The 20,000-nt window shown below is 39.2% G+C and overlaps 1 protein-coding gene across 5 annotated transcripts in view; it reads left to right on the forward strand.

Annotated features, from left to right (window-relative positions):
• The window catches only part of nebl (nebulette), a 110,631-nt gene that overhangs the window by 50,934 nt on the left and 39,697 nt on the right, over positions 1–20,000 (forward strand). For 2 of the 5 annotated variants that reach the window (XR_007035758.1, XM_047349945.1), the window contains exons 6-35: positions 1–27; positions 153–263; positions 999–1,109; positions 1,430–1,543; positions 2,025–2,135; positions 2,231–2,341; positions 2,665–2,775; positions 3,601–3,711; positions 3,975–4,085; positions 4,155–4,265; positions 4,971–5,081; positions 5,416–5,523; positions 5,913–6,023; positions 6,168–6,278; positions 7,290–7,400; positions 7,630–7,740; positions 9,961–10,071; positions 10,729–10,839; positions 11,107–11,217; positions 13,177–13,284; positions 13,449–13,559; positions 14,748–14,858; positions 14,996–15,106; positions 16,184–16,294; positions 16,373–16,483; positions 17,074–17,184; positions 18,309–18,419; positions 18,503–18,610; positions 19,016–19,126; positions 19,360–19,470. The exon at positions 1–27 is cut by the window's left edge and continues 84 nt beyond it. The exons of 2 other annotated variants lie outside the window; for them this stretch is intronic. Coding sequence is in view for 1 of the 3 variants with exons in the window: in XM_047349945.1 (XP_047205901.1) it covers positions 1–27; positions 153–263; positions 999–1,109; positions 1,430–1,543; positions 2,025–2,135; positions 2,231–2,341; positions 2,665–2,775; positions 3,601–3,711; positions 3,975–4,085; positions 4,155–4,265; positions 4,971–5,081; positions 5,416–5,523; positions 5,913–6,023; positions 6,168–6,278; positions 7,290–7,400; positions 7,630–7,740; positions 9,961–10,071; positions 10,729–10,839; positions 11,107–11,217; positions 13,177–13,284; positions 13,449–13,559; positions 14,748–14,858; positions 14,996–15,106; positions 16,184–16,294; positions 16,373–16,483; positions 17,074–17,184; positions 18,309–18,419; positions 18,503–18,610; positions 19,016–19,126; positions 19,360–19,470 (3,240 nt within the window). In the remaining 2 variants the exon portion in view is untranslated. Of the gene's footprint in view, positions 28–152; positions 264–998; positions 1,110–1,429; positions 1,544–2,024; positions 2,136–2,230; positions 2,342–2,664; positions 2,776–3,600; positions 3,712–3,974; positions 4,086–4,154; positions 4,266–4,970; positions 5,082–5,415; positions 5,524–5,912; positions 6,024–6,167; positions 6,279–7,289; positions 7,497–7,629; positions 7,741–9,960; positions 10,072–10,728; positions 10,840–11,106; positions 11,218–13,176; positions 13,285–13,448; positions 13,560–14,747; positions 14,859–14,995; positions 15,107–16,183; positions 16,295–16,372; positions 16,484–17,073; positions 17,185–18,308; positions 18,420–18,502; positions 18,611–19,015; positions 19,127–19,359; positions 19,471–20,000 lie in introns of those variants that run through there. One more of the 5 variants, XR_007035759.1, reaches the window with a different exon arrangement.

Raw genomic sequence — 20,000 nt, forward strand, 5'->3', positions numbered from 1 at the left:
AAGGAGCTGACGGAGATGCAGAGCGAGGTCAGACTGCTGGGATGGATGGTGTCAGTTGTTGCATTGAAAGCTCCACCGTCTGGCCTGTTAAAAGCTTTTATGTTTGTTTGTACGTCTGTGAAGTTCACTGTGCAGCTCTGTCTGCTCCTCAGAATAAATACAAGGAGGAAGGGAAGAAGGAGATGAGCAGCAGTTTGTACTCTCAGCTTCCTGAAACCAGCGAGATGCAGCTGGCCAGGACTGTCCATGAGTTCCAGAGTGAGGTACTTTCAGCTCACAGAGCAAACATGTTGAAGTCAGGCCGGAGCTTATATCTCCTGCCACATTTAAACTGAAAGGGGCTCCTTTCAGAGCAGCTGAACAAAGCAGAGCGTTATGTTAAAAAAGAGTCTGAGAACTTGTGTCTGAAATATAACATCAGAGACCCACGTTTAATGTTCTCTCTGGCAGATTACTATACAAGTACATCTAAACAACACAGCTCTTTGATCATGTCTTTAACTTAGATGTTAAGTATTTGGTCAGAAAAAAAGATGATTTTGTTAGAGAAGAGCATCAAACTTTCATTGTTAGTATATATTATTTAATGAAACAAAGCTGAAAAGGCTCAGTTAGAAATGCACCGATCACTTTTTTGTCCGATTTCTGAAGTTTTTCTAAAGTTTTGACCTTCCTGTACAAATTTAAACAGGTATTTGGTCGCCTTCAAACTGCTAATGTGAGAATGCTCCACATCAGAACATAGTTGACAAGGACGTCTTTAAACAGGAGGATTTTATTTCAACCAGGCTCTGTTAACAGATCTGGAGGAATCAAAGCCGATTGTAGAAGGGTTTCCTAAACAGCTTAGAACATAGCCTCTCTTTATAGGTGTGCAGACAGCACACACAGTTTCCTATATTTGGCTCTAAGCGTTATGACCTCTAAACATGCAGCCTAAAACTGAGGTGAAACATCTTTTCTTATCTGACAGATCAGATTTTTCTGTTCTGTTTTAGAAAAAGTACAAAGAGGATGGGAAAAGGAAGGCCTCCATCTCCCTGTACTCCCAGCTTCCAGACACTCCAGAAATCCAGCATGCCCTGGAGGTGTCCCAGCTGCAGAGTGAGGTACTCAGTCTTAAATTTTAATTAGAAAAAATTATCTTTATTTAACCGTATAATTCCACTGTGTGGTTATTTTTCTTCTTTATTGTTGAAAATTGTAAAAACAGATTCAGTTTGGCTACAACGTAGAACATGTAACATTTTATCATAAATATCTGCTAATTATGATGAAATTCCAAATCAAACATCCAGAATCGTCTCCCAGAACTTTTGTTCTTCCTCACAAATCTAAAAACCATCGGATCTGATGCAGCGTTTGGGTTTTTGTCTGCGCTGTCTGACTGGAGGACGTTTCAGTCTCCTACATCTCGTCCCTCTTCCAGGTGAATTATCGCACCAAGCTGCTGGGTAAAGGAGCACCTTCCTCTCTGTACTCACAGCTGCCCGACACCACAGAGATCCAGTTTGCCAGAGAGATGACAGAGCTGCAAAGCGAGGTACGATAGTCTTGATTTTTTTTTATATTACTGAATCGTTTTCTGGAAAATAGGTCTAATTTTGTTACATTTTCCACTGAGCAGCCAGACTTCCTGTTGTCTTTTAAATTGGCCTGAGTCAGCAGGTCTCCGTGCTTTCGGAAGTTTTCTCAGAGTTTATTTGGCTTTTTTACTTATTCAGTTCAGTGCTATTGGCTGAAACCTTGGAATAACTGCGTAGTTAACAGCATGTTTTTAAATAGTATGAGGAATCTTTCACAGAGCCCCAAGCAGGGACATTAACACAGTATTTTACGAGTCTTAAAGGTCTTAATCAGAAGTTATTCAAAATGAGTTAAGTGACCTCCACAAATTAGATGTTTTATTGAAGATCAACTCCTCTGGAGAAATCAGCATGAACATTAAAAGCCAGAGCCAGAATCTTCCTGCTAACATCTATAAAGTCTCTGATAATTACTGATGGTGTTGGATCTCCTGTCAGAGTAAGTACAAGGAGGGCGGCAGGAAGAGCCTCTCTCAGAGTTTCTACTCTCAGCTGCCAGAAACTGCAGAGACCCAGTTTGCTAAAAGTGTTGCTGAGCTTCAGAGCCAGGTGAGACCAGCATGATGTGAGCGTACAGTAAGACCCTGTAGATGTTTTAGGACGTTTGAACCCCCACCAAAGTTTCAACACGGGTTTGTTTTCAGATGCGATACAAGGAATCGGGGAAGAAAGCCGGGAACTCGTGTTTGTACTCTCTGCTCCCTGAAACTATAGAGACGGCGCGTGCAAAGGAGGTTTCTGAGATCTGCAGTGAGGTACGCGGCCTGTTAGAAAACACACAGCAGCATCAGATAGATGATATGTAATGTAACTGTAGGTTACACTAAGGGCATCCCAATAAAACCAGTCTAATTATGTATAGTTTGCATGTTTGTGCCGTTTAAAGTTTACATTCTGAATGTGCAGATGAAGTGAGTTGTTATTTGCTTAAACAAGTATACTCCTAAATATATGAAAAAAAGACCAGAAAAGAGGTTTCAGGGTAAAAATGGTGAAATGTCCCTTTAAGAATGTTGTTTTTGCAAGAATCTTTTTGGAGCTTTATGTTGTGAACTCTGCATCCGATTGGTTGTTGCAGCTAAAGTATAAAGAAGAAGGTAGGAAGGACATGAGTATCAACCTGTACTCTGTGTTGCCTGAGACCATGGAAACCCAACATGCTAAGGAGGCGTCCAACCTGCAAAGCGAGGTACACTGCTGAGATGTTAGATACTTCTGAATTAGTTTGTGGGATCCCTCAGGGGTTTGTCTTTGGGTCAGTTCACTTCCAACTGTGCTGTAATTTAGAAGACTGTGAGGTGAATTCATAAAGCTTTGCAGTTTGCTCTATTTTTGCCGAGGTTTTGAACATTTTATCTTCTTCATGTTTGCACTGGACTGACAGAGCGCAAATGGAAGATTATTTGCTCTGAATAAACTTATATGAACATACATTAATATGCGTGGACATTCACCTAAATGCATGCATTTCATGTAAATATGGACAAACAATGTGAGTGCAGGGAGATGCTTTTTGCATGGTAGCACTTCTTTTAGGAGCATTTCCTCTTTGAGTGTAGTTTGTGAATTAGATTCACAAGAAAACTCTGGTTTATACACATCAACAAGGAGCTGAGTTTTAATTACAATGAATTGCTTGTTAGATATCAAGAAGCTGTATTTATTAATAGATGGGTGCCTTCAGAAAAACAATAACAGCATGAATTCATCTGTCCAGTCAGAAAAAGAAAAATAGCTCTTCTGTTTCAAGTACAACACTGTTTTTGTATTACAGAAATATTTTCAATTTAAAGCCAAAGTTTGAACTGAAGCGGTGGTATTTCCTCTTGTTCCTCTACCTCTGCTTTTCGGACACTTATGCAACATCTTTACTTAAACTCTGTATCCAAGCTGCCTTCATGTGTGAGATCAATGTTAAAGAAAACTTTAAAAAAAATCAACTGAACCTTGTTTGTTCAAAGGTATTTGGGGGTTCATCGTTTTCTGAGAATTGATGCGTCATCCTCTCCTGCAGGTGAAATATAAAGAAGGTGTGAAGGAGAAGATTCAGAGCAGTTTGTACCATCAGCTGCCTGAGACCACAGAGACACAGCTGGCCAAACATCTGTCAGAGCTGCAGAGTGATGTACGACCATGAAGCCATTAGGATGAATGTTTTATAGCTAACACCAATAATTATTAGACATGTTTCACACTCTGTGTTCAGTAGAAATGCTCGATGGGTTTAGCACACTTTAATTTGTTTGAGATGTTGATATATCTGATAGAAGCCATCTAAAAACGTTTTTTGAATGTTTATTTTAAATAAGTTTCAAAAATAAACAGAAGAAAAGGAAAACGATTGGATGAGAGGTGGAAGTTGCATTTACATGTAAGTTGTTTTTTCAGGTAAAGTACAGAGAAGCAGGAAAGAAGCAGGCTAACAGCTGCCTTTATTCTCTGCTGCCTGCAACTCTGGAAACGCAACATGCCAAAGAGTCGGCGGAGCTGCTCAGTGAGGTGAGAACAACTTCACTAGTATTATTTACCCTAGAAGATATATATGTTAAAGATGTGAAATCTGACCAGGTAAAGTACAAGGAGAGCGGGAAAAAGGAGATGTCCAGCAGCCTTTACTCCACGATGCCTGAAACATCAGAAACCAGCTTCGCCAGAGAGATCAGCGACCTGCTGAGCGAGGTAACAACAGGAAGTAAAACATCATGTTCCTGAAACTTATCTGAACGGCAGGAATGATTATAGGCCTCTTCAGCCTACAGTAAAACCTGGTTTAATCCGTAGAATAATATTACTCTCTAGATTCTGAGAGCTGCAGCGGTACAGATGGACATTTTAGTGTTTGATGTGCTCACAATGAAACTGGTTCAGCAGTGACTTCAGGTTATTCTGCAGTGTTTTCACAGATTTCATATAAGACCCTAGAGATTATCTGAGCGCAAAGTAAGCTGGTTAGAACTAGTTCTATTCATCTTTTCCAGAACCAGGTCACTGTGGCAATCATTTTATCATCAGAACCCCTCTCCCATAGTTTTTATTTTATTTTAAAAAAATGTAAGAGCTCAGTGTAACTTCCTGCAGAGAGCTGCAGCATTATCAGCTCATCGTTTCTGATGTTTCCATCATGAATCCATCATCACAGCTCTGATTATCATCACAAAGATGATCAAAGAGTCGCAGCCTTTTTAATTTATATTTAAATGCTGCTGAGGCAATACCGTCTAAATTGATTCCCTCTACAAGGAAGGACAGTCTGTTCATCCAAAACAAGTGAGCAAAAGACGAAAAACAGCACAAAAAAGCCAGGGATGAATGAACAAACATACATTTATGTTAGAAAAGCAAACTGGATTATTAAGGAAGGAAACTCCTATTTTTGTCTTAAAGGTTAAATATAAAGAGAACGGGATGAGGAGCATCTCTCAGAGTCTCTACAGTCAGCTGCCAGAAACGGCTGAGATGAAGTTTGCCAAAGATGTCGCTGAGCTGCAGAGCGAGGTGAGAAATTAGTAGGAAACCAGTCTAACGCTGCTAATAATCTGGGTGAGAAGACAACAGATCACCCAGGATCATCTTCAGAAACAGGACAGCAATGAGTAAACTCAAACAGAACGCAACAATCTAAAACCTTCGGCTGTCTTTCTGTTTGTTCTTTAAAAAGTGACAATAAATGTTTTATTGAATGTTTTGTTGAATTCATATGATGCTCGTCCATCGAAAATATCAGACAAGATCTATGCGCAAAGAGATTTATTCAGTCTGTGTATTTAATGAGTTTTGGTCTTTAAAGTGCCTGAACATCCAGATTCATTATTCTTTGTTTTAAATTCAGATGAAATACAAGAAGGGAAAGAAAGAAGCTTCTTGCTCGCTTTATTCCACTCTGCCTGAGACTCTGGAAACGCTGCATGTCAGGGAGGCTTCTGAGCTCAGCAGTGAGGTAACAACTGTCACTGATTGGAGCATTTTACCTGGTGCAGAGCAGGTGACAGGTCTAATCATTTAGTTTCTACTTTTAATGCACTCATTAGAACCCAATGCGTACATTGTTGTTTCTGACAAATTGCTCTACAGATTATTTAAGACCCATTAAGGTGTTCTTTTACTCAAAAATATGTCTGATAATTTTTTTTCTTCAACCAGATTTACATTAATGTTTATTTTTGTGTAAATGGGCCTTTTTATTTATGTTAAATATGGTTATATTACACAAAAGTTGGAATTCAGGACCTGACATTTGGAAAAGTGGACCAAGTAATGAGCCCTGAGGACCACCATAGTTATTTTAACAGATGTTATTTAGTTGTCTATGTTCCTCTTTGCCTTCAGCGGAAATACAAGGAGGCTGTGAAGAAAGATCTCTCCTCTAGCCTCTTCCATCAACTGCCAGAGACTTTAGAGACGGTCCACGCTAAGGAAGTCTCTGAGCTGCTTAGCGAGGTATCACCAGAACCAGTCATAATTTACTCATCCTCAAAAACGTGTAGTTTATCAGTCAGTAGTTGAGTGTTACGTGTTTTACTCACAGGAGAATGAAGATCTAATGAACTTTGCTTTTTCACGTTTGTCATGTTTGTTTTTCAGGTGAAGTATAAAGAAGATTGTAAGAAGGAGATGAACATCAGCTTGTACTCTGTGCTACCTGAGACCTTCGACACTCAGCACGCTAAAGAGGTGTCAGACCTGCAGAGTGAGGTAAACATCTTAGAGCAGTCGTTTCCACTGATGGTGTTTTAGCCTAAATTTGCAGTTGACTTGAAATTTCTTAGTGTAGCAGATATGGTGCAAAGCGTCATATTTGCCAAAGGTATACATATTTATGCTGTAATAAGCCGCTAATTACCTGGAAGTAACATTTATAACTTTGTGGAAATACACATACACATAAATGAGATTTTATCTTATCGAGGAACCAGTAGTCAAAACTCAAAAGGTAAAGAAAGGAAACAAATTATTCAAAATTAGCAAATTAACAGTATAAAAATATTTTAAATTAATCTGCGACGTCCAAACAATAAAATCATTTTATTGGTGGAATAAGGTGGTAATAAAATCAGTTAGTTATTATGGCAAATATGTGGTAAGAAACTGGTAACAATGCTTTAATATTCTATGGTGTTTTAAAATGTTTTACTTTACAGTTAAATAATTTTGATTGTTGTATAAAATAAGTAAAAACTTTTAGTCATCTTATTAAATGTCATCACTCATGCTCACACATTGCTTTGCTGGAAGGTAATAACTATCAATTATGGCTCCTTTTACCTTTTTATGTCATTGTATGATAAAGGATGAGGACATGGAGGATGAAGATGTTATGTTTGCAAATTTTCATAAAGACAAATTTTCCATTTTGGCCTCATGTTGATCATAGTAATTATGTTGAATAAATTATAGAATATGAACTTATATTTCCTTATTTATTGTCAAATAACAACCCTGCAGTTGTGTCATTGCCAACCTTGAAGAAGTTTTATTATTTGTATCCATTGATTAATGTGGATTCAACATTAAAAATAGCTATTTAATTATTGCTGAGGACCAAATTGTGTCTGTTTTCCTGACTGTCATGAGATGTTCATTATTTTCATAAACATTTTTATCCAAACAGCCTTCCTGTGCAACCTTTACTGTTAAGGGAAGCCAACTAACACCAACTATCTAAAATGTCTCTATATTGAAGTGACGCGTCATCCTCTCCTGCAGGTGAAATATAAAGAAGGTGTGAAGGAGAAGATTCAGAGCAGTTTGTACCATCAGCTGCCTGAGACCACAGAGACACAGCTGGCCAAACATCTGTCAGAGCTGCAGAGTGATGTACGACCATAACTGCAATCATACGTGGAATTTTTGCATTTTTAATGGTCAAATATCATTTTTTCAATCATAACATTTGTGAAATCATCTGATCAGGTGCAGTAAAACCAGTTTCTATTAATGACATTTCTTGAACCTCCTAAATCAACCTGAAAAGTATGTTTAAAATTGCATTTACAATACAGCTTTTTAAAATGTGGTAATGAAGCATTATGGTTTAAATTTGCAGACTAAATACAAGGAAGCTGGTAAGAAGGAGATGAGGACCAACCTTTACTCCCAGCTCCCCAACACCACTGAGACACAGCGAGCTAAAGAAGCTGCAGAGCTGCTCAGTGAGGTAATGATTTTTCTCCAATTTTAATTTACATTTCTCAAATTAAGTGTGCGAACTAGAAGAACAGTTCCATGCAACATGTATTAGGTGTTCATCATTGTGGTCTCAAACAATGGGATCGAAACAATGTTGTCATGTTGAAGAGATTATTTCACAATAGGCCAGGAAAAATGAACTTTCAAAAGCCACCTAAAACAACAGAGCCTAATATACAGAGCAAGTAAATCCACCAGAAACCTTGGGTATATATTTGGTAGAATGACATTTATCCCACTCATACTGATGAGTGTAAAAAGTTTAGTTTTACTTTTGAATACGAAAGCTTATCCATGACTTTCTGCTGAGTTCACGTCTACTTACATTAGAATCAGAATAAAGCTTCTTACTTCCTAAAACTTCACATACAGGTCCTTCTCAAAATATTAGCATATTGTGATAAAGTTCATTATTTTCCATAATGTAATGATGAAAATTTAACATTCATATATTTTAGATTTATTGCACACTAACTGAAATATTTCAGGTCTTTTATTGTCTTAATACGGATGATTGTGGCATACAGCTCATGAAAACCCAAAATTCCTGTCTCACAAAATTAGCATATTTCATCCGACCAATAAAAGAAAAGTGTTTTTAATACAAAAAACGTCAACCTTCAAATAATCATGTACAGTTATGCACTCAATACTTGATAAAACACAGTGGACCAACACCAGCAGCTGACACGGCACCCCAGACCATCACTGACTGTGGGTACTTGACACTGGACTTCTGGCATTTTGGCATTTCCTTCTCCCCAGTCTTCCTCCAGACTCTGGCACCTTGATTTCCGAATGACATGCAGAATTTGCTTTCATCCGAAAAAAGTACTTTGGACCACTGAGCAACAGTCCAGTGCTGCTTCTCTGTAGCCCAGGTCAGGCGCTTCTGCCGCTGTTTCTGGTTCAAAAGTGGCTTGACCTGGGGAATGCGGCACCTGTAGCCCATTTCCTGCACACGCCTGTGCACGGTGGCTCTGGATGTTTCTACTCCAGACTCAGTCCACTGCTTCCGCAGGTCCCCCAAGGTCTGGAATCGGCCCTTCTCCACAATCTTCCTCAGGGTCCGGTCACCTCTTCTCGTTGTGCAGCGTTTTCTGCCACACTTTTTCCTTCCCACAGACTTCCCACTGAGGTGCCTTGATACAGCACTCTGGGAACAGCCTATTCGTTCAGAAATGTCTTTCTGTGTCTTACCCTCTTGCTTGAGGGTGTCAATAGTGGCCTTCTGGACAGCAGTCAGGTCGGCAGTCTTACCCATGATTGGGGTTTTGAGTGATGAACCAGGCTGGGAGTTTTAAAGGCCTCAGGAATCTTTTGCAGGTGTTTAGAGTTAACTCGTTGATTCAGATGATTAGGTTCATAGCTCGTTTAGAGACCCTTTTAATGATATGCTAATTTTGTGAGATAGGAATTTTGGGTTTTCATGAGCTATATGCCAAAATCATCCGTATTAAGACAATAAAAGACCTGAAATATTTCAGTTAGTGTGCAATGAATCTAAAATATATGAATGTTAAATTTTCATCATGACATTATGGAAAATAATGAACTTTATCACAATATGCTAATATTTTGAGAAGGACCTGTATATCTCAGAACCCAACTCCCTGACCAGGTCAACTCTACTAGTTAATGAGAGGATTTCTTATAGAACAGTTTTAGCCACAGAATCTTTGATTTATGTAATTTCTTTCTAGATTTGACAATGAATTAAAGCTAATTTGTTTCATAGTTTACTCTAAAATAAACTGAAATCATTTAAAAAGAGAGTTATATCACTGCCCTTAAAGTGTGTGGTAAGAGCCATCTCTGTCAATAACAAATAATAATAATAATCTATGTGATGTAAAGTAGGTGACAGTTATGCACATTTAGTTTCTAGTTTTTGATCATTAACACAGAATCAGATTTACTGCTAACTTGTAAGATCTAGATCTATAAAGGTGCACTATGGTCAACGTGTGTTTGTGACCTCATTGTTTTTAAATGAAAAGAATGGTAATTCTATGGCAAAATTAAAAGAAAGGGGATGGAGTAGCACACCTTGTGGAATGCCACAGTTTATATACCAGGTGCAATTTAGTAGAATAGCTTAAAAACAGAGTAATGTCTCTACCATTAATGTAGGACTGTGTTTTAACAGCAACATTTCCCTGTTTAACATGTTTCTTCCTCTCCACAGGTCAAATACAAAGAAAGTGGAAAGAAGGAGATGTCCAGCTCCTTGTACTCGACTCTACCCGATACTCTAGAAACCAGCTTTGCCAGAGAGATGACTGACATACTGAGCGAGGTAAGAAATCAACACTGGGTCACAGAAGATTAGGATACTGTATATAGTTTGTTCTTCTATTACACTGAATAATTTTATAGGTAGATTTGCTTATGGTTTATGGATTTTGCATTTTGCAGTGAACAAAGCAGATTTCCAGGTTGGGAAAAAGCCAAATATGTTGATTTTGGACCTTTTTAATTTTTTATTTTCATTAACTCAACTAAATTAGCTTTCTTTGGCCTCTCTGACACAGCCAGATAAAATAAATATACTTTTTAAACATTGTTGGTGCTAAAGGGAATAAATTAAGCTATCATTTAATTTGCTGGGTTAGGTTAAGTCAATCATACTGAATCATACTGTTTTATACTCAAACAGTTGGAAAGAGATTAAATAAACATGAGTTTCCCCAAAATGCCGGAGGAAACCCAGGATGTGCGTCAGCTTAGAGCTGTTTGAATGCATTTTTAAATGCATTCAAACAGCATTTAGAAATAATCACTTCCATGTTTCCCCAGTTATGTGAGGGTTATACCTCAGACTCACATCAGAGTGCAGATTAGCAGCAGAAACGAGATCAACGTAGAATTTCTGACTGTTAACAGCATCTGATTAGTGACCACAGACAGATTTATGAGTCTTAAAATTTTATTTAATCATTGGTCTTTTTTTCAGAACAAATACAAAGAGGATGGAAAGAGGAACCTGTCTCAGAGTTTTTACTCTCAGCTTTCAGAAACAGCAGATATTCAGTTTGCTAAAACTGTCTCTGAGCTGCAGAGTGAGGTGAGAAGATCTTCCTCTTTAAGGTTCAACTTAGTTCATCTTCATCTTTGTGTAACAGAAACATAGTCTGACTGTCTCAGTTTAATATGTGAAATGAACTCCACAGCATGTAAAGTAGAATAAAAGCTGAGAAAGTCCAGAGTCAGTTATCAGTTACGCAGATGACACACACGTCTCTATGAAGGTGTTTTAGAATGAAACCTGCTGCAGATAAACATGTTTATCCAGTTTTAAACATGGAAGACTTATTTTTTGGTTTATGTTCAGATGAAGTACAAAGAAGCAGGAAAGAAAGAAGTGTTGAGCTCTCTGTACTCGACTCTCCCTGAGACTCTGGAAACTCGGCACGCTAAGGAGGCGTCCCAGCTGCAGAGCCAGGTAACCATGCTCAGTTACCCAGACAGTTAACAGGAACAGTAATGAGACAAACTGTGAGCACCACATGATCCAACAACTTGTAGAACCACCTTCAACAGCAATAATCCTAGAAGTTGTTTTCTATCAGTCTCCCACATCATTGTGGAGAAATTGTGGTCCACTCTTTTCCCAGTGTTGCTTCAGTTCATTGAGGTTTGCAGACATTATTTGCAGACAACAGCTTTCTTGAAGTTCCACAACAGCATTTTAATAAGGGTGGGATTTTTACTTTGACTTGGTCATTTATAACATCTTGATTCTTTGCTGTGTTTGGGATCATTGTCCTGGTAATGACCCAGTTTGGCAGATGATGGACTGATGTCTTCATGTCTGATGCTGAATCATGATGCCTCCACCACCATGCTTATAAATTAGCATGAGGTGTTTGTGCTGATATGCCCTGTTTCATTTTTTAAAAACATTTAATTGTTCATCATTGCGGGATATTTCTGTTTTGGTTTCATCTGTCCAAAAGACATTGGTCTAGAAGATTCATGTTTCATGCAGATCCAGCTTTAAAAGCCTAATTCATGTTGCCATCTTCTTTTGAAAAAGAGGTTTTCTGCTTGAACCCTTTCAAACCAACCCTTTTCCTAACATTCCTGCTAACTGAGACCTATAGAGTCTGAGGACATTTCTGGTCATTTCTCTGAGTATTGGTGTGATCTTGGGGTGTATTTAGTGGGATTTCCACTCATGGGGAGATTAGCAGCAGTTTTAAAGATTTTCCACTTGTTAATAATCTCTCTCCCTGGAAAAACCATCTTCAAATATTCTTGAAATAGCCTTTTAACCCTTCCCAGACTGATGAGCTGCAACAGTTGCTTCTCTAAGGTCATTGCAGATGCTTTGCTCCATTGGTATAGGGTTAACACATACCGGTCTGCTCCAAACCAGCAAATCACCAGAACTCCTGCTTTTGTAGAGGTGCTGTCACTGATGATGATCACGCTGAGTCACGCTCAATTAATTTGGTTTCTGGTCCGACTCAGTAAGACACAGATTTCAGACCTTTTCCTTGAACTGACAACACTGCAATGCAAGTGTAGGGACTGATAATGAACTCATAAATGGTGCATAATTACTCTAAAAAATTATAAATTCCTTACTTTATTGCTGTAATAGTCTTATCAGTTTCATTAATTAAAATATTTTCTCATGACTCAAGAATTTAGCTAAAGGAGGAAATTCTTTTTCAGAACCACGATGGCAAACTTGAAAAGGAATGAAAAAGAACATGTGAAAATATATTTACTCTGAGATTGAATCCATCCATCCATCCATGTCCATCCATCCATCCATCCATCCATCCATGTCCATCCATCCATCCATCCATCCATCCATCCATGTCCATCCATCCATCCATCCATCCATCCATCCATCCATGTCCATCCATCCATGTCCATCCATCCATCCATCCATGTCCATCCATCCATCCATCCATCCATGTCCATCCATCCATCCATCCATCCATCCATCCATCCATCCATCCATCCGTCCATCCATCCATCCATCCATCCATCCATCCATCCATCCATCCATTGATCCATCCATCCATCCATCCATCCATCCATCCATCCATCCATCCAGATAGATGGATGCAGAGACTGATAGTTCCTGCTGTCATAGTCTGGTTCCATCAGTCATAGTTGGTATTTAATTATGGAATATCCAGAATTTGGTCGCCTTTAGCTTGATTCATTCATCAGCTTAGAATTCAAATTTTGGAGAATTTTGTCTTTATGAATATTTATTTATGCAGGAACAATGATTCCAATACAAATAAACTCGAATGAACAGAAAACCAGGAAAGAAATCTTTAAGTTTTGTTGTCTTGGTTTATTTCTCTGATCTGTTTTTAGGTTGTAAAAGTCTACATTCACTGTAGCCAGTGTTTCTGTCCGTGTTTGTGTCCTCCAGCTGATGTACAAGCAGAATCAGAAGAAAGACGCCTCCAGTCTCTACCACCTGATGCCAGAAACCATCGACACTCAGTTTGTACGACAGCAGACCGAGATGCTCAGTGAGGTACGACTGCTCGTACCGTTCTGTTAGAAATGTTCTCCTGAACCCAAACTGTCTGTAATGACTTGTGTAGAAAACCTGCTTCTCTCTGTTCTGATCCGCTCTTTTTGTAAAGTTTAACGAACGATGCTCCGTCCTCTTTGCTCTATGTCTGATTTCCTGACAAGGTCAAATACAAAGAAGATGGGAAGAAAGAGATGAGCGTCAACCTTTATTCTCTGCTTCCTGAGACACCTGACAGCCAGCATGCTAAAGAGCTGATGGAGATGCAGAGCCAGGTGGGCAGACTGACAAGATTCTGCTAGTGTTGCTGATCAAATCTGGCAGATTATCTTCTTCTCAACGAACCTCCCAGATAAAATTAATTGTTTCTCAACGTGCTTTCTGTCTCATCTCCCCATGTAGGTCTTGCTGGAATCTGATTGGCTGTTTTTCTGACTGTGTCAGATGCTTATCAAGCTTTAATAATCATTTTCAGCTAAAGAAAATAAAAGAAAAAATATATGTATATTTCCATGCAAAAGTACACATATTCCTTACTTTTAGCAGATTTTGTCAGATTATAGCAACATACTTGAGTATTTTAAAGGGATTTTATGCAAAGTCCTTATTTTTGAAATGAAATGAGTTTCACACTCAAACGTTTGGTATACATTTGTATTCAGCCCCTCTGAGCCGGTACTTTACAGAACCACCTTTAGCTGCAGGTCCAGCTTCTCTAACACATGGATCTGCTTTGATCTAAACCATCTCATAATATCTCTGGCTGTATGTTCAGAGAAGTTCTCCTGCTGGATGGTGAACCTCCATCCCAGTCTCAGGTCTTCTGCTGCCTCTAACAGGTTTTCTTCCAGGATTTAGCTCCATCTATCTTCTACTCAACTCTGACCAGCTTCCGTATTCCTGCAGAAGAAAAACATTCCCACAGCATGATGCTGCCTCCACCATGTTTCACAGTGGGGATGGTGTGGTCAGGGTGATGTGCGGTGATAGTGTCCCCTACATGCTTCCTTGTAGCTTTGTCTTTGCTGGTCTTTGATAAATGCCAGATTTGTGGAATACACAACAGATGTTCCTATCAAAAGAATTTCCCATCTGAGCTGTGAATCTCTGCAGCTCCTCCAGACCTAACATAGGCCTCTTGGACTATACTTATTTGAAGGCATCAGGGTAAAGGTGCTGAATACAGGCGCATACAGAACCTTTCAGAATTTTATTTGTAAAACATTTTTAAAAAATATTTCTCCTTCTTTCTTTGAATCAGGCACCACTTTGTCTCATAAAATGTGAGGTTTTTGTATTTATTCTTTCTTTAAGCATCACTCAGCTGCAGCCGTTACTTTCTTTTTTGTTATTGAACTTTTATACAGTTGTTTTTCAGTCTGAAGGGATGGAAGCTAAAACTATAGTGGAGCCCAGATGGTTCAGAGGAGGACGGTCAAACTTCAGCTCTTTTTACCCTTCAGGCAAAATACAAAGAAGCCAGTAAGAAGCAGAGGTCAACATCTCTTTACCACCGCCTGCCTGAAACTCTGGAGACGCAACACGCCAAGGAGGCCTCAAAGCTGCAAAGCGAGGTACATTTTGTAGATCTCAGGCTAAAATAGAAAGAAATAAGTGGAATAGATGTCCTGTGGTCAGTGCATGTTTTAGATCATTTTGCTTTTAAGGCAGAAATACTGTTGGCTAATTTAGTTTCTTTCATGTCTCGTAGCTGGTTTATAAAGAAGGTGTGAAAAAGGATCTGCAGTGTCCAGTTTACCACCAGCTTCCTGATACTCTGGAGACCCGGTTGGCCCGAGAGGTCACCCAGTTACAGAGCGAAGTAAGAGCAAACTCACACGACAGAAAATATCACCTGATTGTGGAGCAACTCCAACATCTGGCTTCAAAATGTCTGACATCTGAGTTTATAAATGTGCCCTCATGTTGTCATTTTGTCTAAATGATTTTTACAGAACCAGAATTAGTTTTTTCTGTTCATTTGAATTCAGATTCACTTTTAATTGGTGCCACAAACCTGAAGTTTACCATGGTTAAAGTATTTCAGGATGACTAATGTCCAGTCAGCTCTGATCTGAAGTTTTCCACATCAATAACTTTCATGTAACTTACTGATATAACTAATTATAAAGTATAATAATTAATAATTGTATATGTTCTGTTTCTCTGAATGCTGCTACCCTAAATGTGTCATTAGAGCATGAAATCAACCCAGTTATACAGAATCCATCTGTGGGCTGAAACATTTATGATTCATCTGTTTGAGGAAGAAAAGATGATTTTATGGATAATCTTCTATCAGAATCCAGACCCAGAAGCTCCAGTTCGTTGGCCTTCCTGTTAACAACCAGTTCATCCCAGTTAATTGTTTAAACTGGTGACATGGGATCATCAGATGATTTTATTTTCTGTGTGCTGTCACATTTATTATAAAGCCATACTGGTAAAAACGATCTGCTCTTCATAAAATAATGGAAAATGTCTTCAGCATTTCTTTTGTTTCTGACTAAAATGTAACAAATGATCCAGGAAGCTGCGATGTGTTCTGGCGGAGCGATGGTGAAGCAGGGCTTCAGTTTGTTGAAACTCATTGTATTTGAGTACGGCTTAGTTTGTAGCAGGGCCCAAAAATGAGCGCTGTGAGGACCCGGAGAACCAAAGGGTTCTGGTCCAACTTCAACTCCCAGGGTGGATGGAGCGTGGATGTGAGACTCCAGCAAGGCTTGAAGCACCAGGAAACATCTTTATTAACAGACCGACGTGTTTCAGCTGGTGATGCTGATGAAGGCCACAGGCCAAAACACGTGGATTTCCTAATAAAGTTGTTTCCCAGTACTTAAACCGGTGCTGGCACTTAAATAATAACGCTCAATCTGATTATTTCTGCCTCTGATTGTAGAACAAGTACAAAGAGGAGGGAAAGAAGATCTTGTCTCAAAGCGTTTACTCCCAGCTGCCAGAAACCTCCGAGACCAAGTTTGCTAAAACTGTCTCTGAGCTGCAGAGTGAGGTGAGAACAAGTGGCTGAAAGCTGGAGGGTCGATTCTGCTGTTTAGATGTTTTAACTAACAGAAACTTTGTTTTTCAGACAAAGTACAAGAAGTCAGGAAGGGAGGAGACCGGCAGCAGTTTGTTCTCTGTGATGCCAGAAACTCTGGAGACCCAACATGCCAAGCAGGTTTCTCAGATCCAGAGCCAGGTACTACACACACACACACACACACACACACACACACACATCCATTGTCTACACGCCTGCTCCGTCATGCAAGAAGTGGGTCCATCCAGGACATGTCACCAGTCCACCACAGGACAAACAGTCATACACACACTCTAATTAAGACACTAATTAACAGTCATGCTCCATGCTGGACTGTGGTTCTGGTGTTTTAAACCTTAAATCTGACAGTTCTGGAGCTGGTGACTCAGCAGACATGGATCAATCGGACCTAAAATCAGCTGTTAAAAGGAACCTTTGTTCACTAAGAAAAAGCAACATCCCTTGCGTGATAATTTGACCTGTAATTATCAGCTGCTGCAGTGAGACGTTCTTATGGTTTAAATGAGTGTTTTCAGACAAATCTTCTGCTTTCTTACCAATATTTATCATTTTTATTAGCTTCCATAAGAAGATGAGTGATTTTGAAATGTAGTTTTACATCAAAAATGTAAATCTGAAATGAATTACTGAAACTGGATGGATCAGCATACTGCAGTTTGGAAGCAGAAGAAAGTTTCCTGGTGTTTTCTTACTGACTAGATGTTCTTCGCTCTTTGTTCTTCCTTCAGGTGAAGTACAAAGAAGACCTGCAGAAGCAGCTGTCATCTAGTTTGTTCTCCAGCCTTCCTCAGACTCTCCAGACTGAACGGGCCAAAGAAGTGACAGATCTTCAGAGTCAGGTGATTGGTTCTTTGGGCTGTGATGTAAAGAATCATTTGACCCGCAGCAGATGAACACGATACTTGGAAGAAAGGCAGATTCAAGGATGCAATAACATCATTTCATTAAGCAAACCACATGATGACAAATGCTTTAATCAGCTGTGAAAGCCAAATAAAAAGTTTTCAACCCTGTGTTATTATTTTAAAGTATCAGTGCAGGCGGTCCTGTTGGTTTGGACCTTTAAGGTTTTCTCATGAAGGTTCCTCCTGCTGGACCACCACCAGCAGTCCCTGTTGTCTCTGTTCCCCTTTCTGATTTAAAGAATAGGATAAAATGCTGCACAGTTCACAGTAAATGATGTATCTGTACCTTTAAGAGCCTATTCCTAAAACCTTAAAGCTTTTCTTGTTCAGTTGTCTTCAGGTTTGTAGCTCAAAACAGTTTTTTTCCATTGCCAAAATAGAGATATATAATTAAAAAGTGTGGAAGAAAGCAGCAAACATAAGGAACACCCAACTCCAGATAAATGCTCAACAGAATGTCCACAAGACAAAATTGGTGTTTGGATTTAAGGCCATAAAATGAAGATTAATGTGATGATTTCTGCAGTCAGGAATAGGAAGTCAGAAGAAATGTTTTCTGAGTCCGGTCAGCTTGAAGACCTAAAAAACCAGCACCCTATGGAAGGATTTAAAAGCTATTTACTTGTGAACTAACAATTTAAAAGATCCTACAATTCAAAACAGTATAATTCTGGCAGCATTTAGATAAAAATGATTATTTCTGTTCAGGTTCTGAACAGCGTGTTCCTTCCAGCAACTCAGTTTAATGTGTCTTCAGCGACACTACATTATTATAACTGTAAAATTGTATTATTCATTTATTTATCTGATGACACTGTCTGTGATGCTGCTGAAATTGTATTGGTCCATCTGCAGTTAATTTATTCACAACTGGTTATTTTTTTTCCCTAAAATGAACAAGATTTCTCAGGTTTTCTGACACTTAAATGCGGTGATACATCCTTTAATAACCTGGGGCTGTGAATTTTAGTTAAAGAAAGTAAATTAGTTTATTGGATGAACTCTGTGTACTTATCATCATTTATGGTTAAAAAGTTTTGCTGATTTTTGTGACGCAGGTGAAATATAAGGAGGGCTGTAAGAAGGTGGTGTCCTCCTCCCTGTACCACCTCCTCTCAGAGACGCCTGAGATGCATCTGGCCAAGCAGGTGTTGGACATCCAGAGCGAGGTGCAGCTACGCTCACTAAAAGCCTTTTTCTGCTTGTTTCTGGCAGCTCTCTTGCATCTGTTAGCTGTTTTTGTCCTTCTCAGGTGAAGTACAAGAAAGACACAGAGGATCTGCACAACACTCTGTACTCGCTGCTGCCTGAAACACTGGAGACACAGTTTGTAAAAGAGATGGCTGAGACTCACAGCGAGGTGAAAACGCTCGACATTATTCACTGCAGTTTTACAGCCAAACATCAATCATCTCTCACTGCAAACAAATGCATTTCAGAGCTTTTATTTTTACCTTTTAATTTAAAACTTTTATCCATCTTTGTAATACTGTAGAAAAAGAGAAAAATCCATAAGGAACTGTTTTATAGCTTCAGTTTTTGGTCTTTTTCCGGTCTTTAATTTATTTCCCAACCAAGCATGTAAAGTATGTGAGGGAATGATGCTCAAGTCTGATTGGTCCGCAGCTGATAAATCTGACCAATGATGTCAGAAAGTGGTCCAACAACAGATAAACCGGCTGCAGAGGTGATAATGATATAAGAGGAATGTTAAAGCACCCAGAGGAGTGGGAAAGTTGTTCAGTTGCCGCTTCCTCTGCATCAGGTGAAGTACAAGCAAGCGGTGAAGGAGCAGACATCTTCATCGCTTTACTCCAAACTGCCTGAAACTCTGGAGACCAGACATGCTAAAGAAGTGATGGAGCTGCAGAGTGAAGTGAGTGATGTTTAGCCTGTCTCCATGTCCTCATCCAGCCTTCCTTTCTTTGGGTTTTTATTCCAGTCTGACAGACTCGGTTTAAATCCAGCTGATTTAAAGCAAAGCTAAAAGCGATTTAAAAGTAAAATGGATTGATTCTCAGCTTCTCAAAAAGAGGTCCTCTTTAATTCATCAGCCATCTCTGCAAAATAAATTTCTAACCCGTCTCCCTGGATCTTTGTCTCCAACAGAAAAAATACACAGAAGAAGGAAGGAAGGAGATGACGTCGTCTCTGTACTCTCAGCTTCCTGAAACTGCAGAAACTCAGTTTGCCCGAGAAGTGACAGAAATCCTGAGCGAGGTACGGTTCATCAGACTGCTGCACGCACGTTTTACAGCTGAATGCTAACTTTAAATAAATCTTTACTGTGATGCATTAAAACAAAAACAATATTAAAACCATATTGAATCCAAGATTCGTCAGGGCGTTGGACATCAATTGGCTTAATAAGTCAAATCAATGTGCAGAAACAAACTGGGAGTAAAAAGTTATAACCTTTATGTTGAAGACCTAGAGCTCCTCCTCCAGCCCTGAGAGAACCTTTGGAATGAGCTGAAGGGATGGATGGATGGATGGATGGATGGATGGATGGATGTCTTCATGAACAGATGGATGGATGGATGGATGGATGTCTTAATGAACAGATGGATGGATGGATGGATGGATGGATGGATGGATGGATGGATGTCTTAATGAACAGATGGATGGATGGATGGATGGATGTCTTAATGAACAGATGGATGGATGGATGGATGGATGGATGGATGGATGTCTTAATGAACAGATGGATGGATGGATGGATGGATGTCTTAATGAACAGATGGATGGAT

The sequence above is a fragment of the Girardinichthys multiradiatus genome, chromosome 21 (genome assembly GCF_021462225.1).
Source record: "Girardinichthys multiradiatus isolate DD_20200921_A chromosome 21, DD_fGirMul_XY1, whole genome shotgun sequence".
Lineage (NCBI taxonomy): Eukaryota > Metazoa > Chordata > Actinopteri > Cyprinodontiformes > Goodeidae > Girardinichthys > Girardinichthys multiradiatus.